At 39.9% G+C, this 4499-nt stretch overlaps 1 protein-coding gene across 1 annotated transcript in view; it reads left to right on the forward strand.

Annotated features, from left to right (window-relative positions):
• The window catches only part of LOC105508587 (L-lactate dehydrogenase C chain-like), a 48167-nt gene that overhangs the window by 34077 nt on the left and 9591 nt on the right, over positions 1–4499 (forward strand). Inside the window, exon 6 of the mRNA XM_011937465.1 lies at positions 2779–2902. Coding sequence (XP_011792855.1) covers positions 2779–2902 — 124 coding nt within the window. The remainder of the gene's footprint in view (positions 1–2778; positions 2903–4499) is intronic.

Raw genomic sequence — 4499 nt, forward strand, 5'->3', positions numbered from 1 at the left:
TTTTGAGACAGGGTCTGGCTTTGTCATCCAGGCTAGAGTGTAGTGGCTTGATCTTGGCTTACTGCAACCTCTGACTTCCAGGCTCAAGCCATCTTCACACCTCAGCCTCCTGAGTAGCTGGCAATATAGGTGCGTGCCACCATGCCTGGCCACTTTTTGTATTTTTAGTAGTGGTGGGGTTTCACCATGTTGCCCAGGCTGGTCTCAAACTCCTGAGCTAAAGCAATCCACCCACCTCGGCCTCCCAAAGTGTTGGGATTACAGGTGTGAGCCACTGCGCTCGGGCAGTTCCTTTTTAATTTGAGACACTTGCTTTAAGGGAACAAGGATTAAGATCACATTTCCCATTGAAGTCCTGCGTGATTTGAATACCAAATATTCCAATGTGTTTCAGATCAGTACTTATCACTATTGGTCCTCTCAACTCTGCAGTATCTAAAATTAAATTATTTTCCTCTTGATCATTTCACAGAGGATCTATAATTATAAACAATCTTCAGGGTGCTGCTAATATTTATCTAAAAACTACTCAGCTCTTTTTATACAACAGCCTCTGATTTGCTAGTGTCTAACCAATTGCAGAGGAATGACATCATGATTTAGTAGGATGTCCTTACTGGTTCCCAAGAGGGCATTTGGTTTACAATGTGTATCAGTTTTTGTCTTAAAGTACCAGCCTTGAAACTGTTCCTTCTGTTTGCTCCCTTTACCTTTCTTTTACAACAGCAGTTTTATTTTCATCAAGATGGTTAATAACAACTAAAGGATTATGTTTTTAGCCATTCTCAACTTTCTTGTCTTTCTCTATCCATTTTGTTAATACCCGAGAGGATAAATCTGTTATCCAGATTCAACTGGTGAGATTTGTCCCCAGTTATCTACTGTAGAGCTTTCTTTACTTCAACTCATAGACAGTATGCTGTCAGTCAGGTGCCAGGCAGACCCTCTTTCCCTTTCCTTTTACTTACCTCCAGAGTCTTGGCCATATAGAATTGAGGGTCTAAAAGTACTTTTGTCATCAAAAGTATTGCATGGCCTCTGATAGTGGCCCTGATTTTGGACTGATAGTCAAATCATAGGACACTATTGTAGGAACAGTCTAGGCCCAACCTCCTGTGCTCAGGTGGTGTGTGTGTGTATGTATACACACACACACACACACACACACACATACATATATACACACACACACATATATACACATATACATATATATATGTCTTTGGCAACCAAGTGTGTTATGTGCATTCCTGGGGCTTTAAAACTGGGTAGTTGTAAGACCTCCTCATATGAATGATATGCTGTGCAGTCTGTGTTTTTTGTCCTATAGCCTTTCTAAAGGTAAATAAACTTAGTGCTAAATTAAACCGTCTTTGTCCAGTGAATTTGACTGTCAGTCCAAACCTGAGGCGGCCACTATTTGTAGCAATGCAAATATATAATAAATATTAATTGTAGGAAATAAGAAAATTCAGATAGGCATAAAGAAGACTCACCTGTAAGGCTGTCTTGTAAAAATAATCACTATTAATAACTTGGTGGCTTGATGCAACTCTAAAGTTTGTATAAAAATTTATATTTTTTACAAGCCAGAGATAAGAAAGTGCATAATGTTTAGTATTGTGGTATTTTCCTTTGAAAATGTATCATAAATATTTTCCATATTCATTTATTATTGATTTAGTGGTATATTCTTAGGAAAGATATATACACACAACTTACAACTATATACATTTACATTGGCAAACTAGTAACAATTTTTTTTTTTTGGACAGAGTCTCACTCTGTCACCCAGGCTGGAGTGCAATGGTATAGTCTAGGCTCACTGCAACCTCTGCCCCCCAGGTTCAAGTGATTCTCCTGCCTCAGCTTCCCGAGTAGCTGAGACTACAGGCACATGCCACCACACCCAGCTAATTTTTGTATTTTTAGAAGAGATGGGGTTTCGCTGTGTTGGCCAGCATTGGCCAGGCTGGTCTTGAACTTCTGACCTCATGATCCACCCACCTCGGCCTCCCATAGTGCTGGGATTGCAGGTGTGAGCCACTGACCCTGGCCACTAGTAACAATTTTAAACAGTTCAAGAGATATATATGGTAACTTTCAAGGTGATTAGTTTCTATGTTGCATATCTAAGCAACAATACAAAAAATATTAAAAGCTAGTTTCATCTTGAGTGGCACATTTGTCCTACTATTCTGCCTTTATGTTAAAAAAAAAAAAGGGTGAATTAATTTTTACTTAAAGTAAGTAGGCTGAGCACGGTGGCTCATGTCTGTAATACCAGCACTCCGGGAAACTGAGGCGAGCAGATTGCTTGAGCTCAAAAGTTCAAGACCAGCCTGGGCAACATGGCGAAACCCCGTATCTACAAAGAACACAAAAATTAGCCAGGCATGGTGGCTCATGCCTGTGCTCCCAAGTAGCTACTTGGGAAGCTGAGGAGGGAGGATCGCATGAGCCCAGGAGGCAGAGGTTGCAGTGAGCCATGATCACACACCACTGCCCTCCAGCCTGGACAAGGAAGCAAGACCTTGTCTATAATAATAATAATAATAATAATCAATAAAAAAGTAAATAAAGTATGTAGTGAAGTTTTATGAGACCAGTACAAAAAGTTTTGTTGCCTGTTTATAAATTCTGTGAGAAATCTATGAGAAAATTTTAATACAATTGCATTGACATGTAGATTACTTCAAAATGGATGCTTGAAGAATATTATGTTTTCTCTGGGCTGACTTATTATGCATTTTATTTTCTTACTTTCTACAACTGTAGTGCCTATGAGATTATCAAGCTGAAGGGGTATACCTCTTGGGCTATTGGACTGTCTGTGATGGATCTGGTAGGATCCATTTTGAAAAATCTTAGGAGAGTGCACCCGGTTTCCACCATGGTTAAGGTAGGCTTAAATTAAATCTTCATTTATCATTCTTTCCTTTAATATTTATTGAGTCACTACTATATGCCAGGCAGTGTACAAGATGTTGAGGATATAATAGTGAATAAAAAATACAGAGAACTTGACCTCAGGTCAGGTCAAAAAAATACAGATACCTTGACCTAAGGAAGGGAATCCTGAAAGAGAACCAGGTTTGAAGATCATGTTTACAGTTTTGGACACAGTTTTGAGCCCTGGCATGTAAACAGTGTGAAGCCAACTCATACTAGCTTATGCAAAAAGAAAATTTATTGACTTATGTAACTGAAATGCCAAGGAGGCCTGATTCTGATACTCAAACTATATTATGAGAGCTGTCTTTTCTCTCCATTCTCTTGGCTCATCTTTTTCCTCTATTGGCTTCCAACTCATGCAACCTTTTTCCATGGGGTAACAAAGACAGCTCCCAGTAGCTGCAGGCTTAGATCCTATAATACCTCTGGCTGAGAACCACTGGAGTAGACTGAGGAAATTAAGACAAGTATAATAGCTATTTTTAGGAATTTGGCTGTGAAGATAAGGCAAACAGGGCAAGAAGTTTGTTTGCTTGTTTTTTATACAGATAAGATGCTTATAGTAAAGATCAAATACCAAGGGAGAAGCTGAAGACAGAAGTGGTAAGCAGAGGGGAATGGAGTCCAGAGCTAGGTGTAGGCATTACCCCTAAAAAGACGAGGGGCAGGAGTTAACAAAGAGAGAATGTGTACTGATGCATGTAGATTTGTATATTTGACATTGGAAGCATCTGATGACTTCTCTATTTTTTTTTTGAGACGGAGTCTCGCTCTGTTGCCCAGGCTGGAGTGCAGTGTCGAGCTCTTGGCTCACTGCAAGTTCCACCTCCTGGGTTCACGCCATTCTCCTGCCTCAGCCTCCCAAGTAGCTGGGACTACAGGCGCCGCCACCACACCTGGCTAGTTTTTGTATTTTTAATAGAGACGGGGTTTCACCATGTTGGCCAAACTGGTCTTGAACTCCTGACCTCAGGTGATCTGCCCGCCTTGGCCTTCCAAAGCTACCACGTTCGCCCTGTTTTTATATTTCTAAAGCAAATGTATTTCTTCTTTTGGCCAAACTATTTCTGTAAGTATCACATCAATCGAAAGTTTTAGGTCAGTTTACCAAAATACCTTTTACTTTGGTAATCATTTTGGTATGTTTTATTTTCTTAAATTCTCTTAAGGGAACCTACAAATGCTTTGTTTCACCAAAAAGCTTTGAATGAAAGTTTAAATTAATCCCTAGAAAAGACAATATGTATTAATATTACGGTATCTTTTCCTATCCTTCTCAAAAAAAATGTCCCTTATCCCCATATATTTTCAGCTATAGGGGCCAGGAGACCAGTCTCCAATAAATGCAGGGATCTAACTGGTCTGGAGGCACATCCGTACCCCTCACCCACTAAGGAATCTGTGTTAACCAATAGTGGTTTCCAAGTGTTACGGAGCAGTCCATCTACCTCCCACAGGGATGTCACAGTGTTGGTCTTTTATCTACCCAGTGACTAATAATTGTACCACAGAGAATGGTAGTTCTTTCTTTTTCTCTTTCTTTT

Source organism: Colobus angolensis, unplaced genomic scaffold (assembly GCF_000951035.1).
Source record: "Colobus angolensis palliatus isolate OR3802 unplaced genomic scaffold, Cang.pa_1.0 Scaffold164, whole genome shotgun sequence".
In the NCBI taxonomy this organism is placed as follows: Eukaryota; Metazoa; Chordata; class Mammalia; order Primates; family Cercopithecidae; genus Colobus; species Colobus angolensis.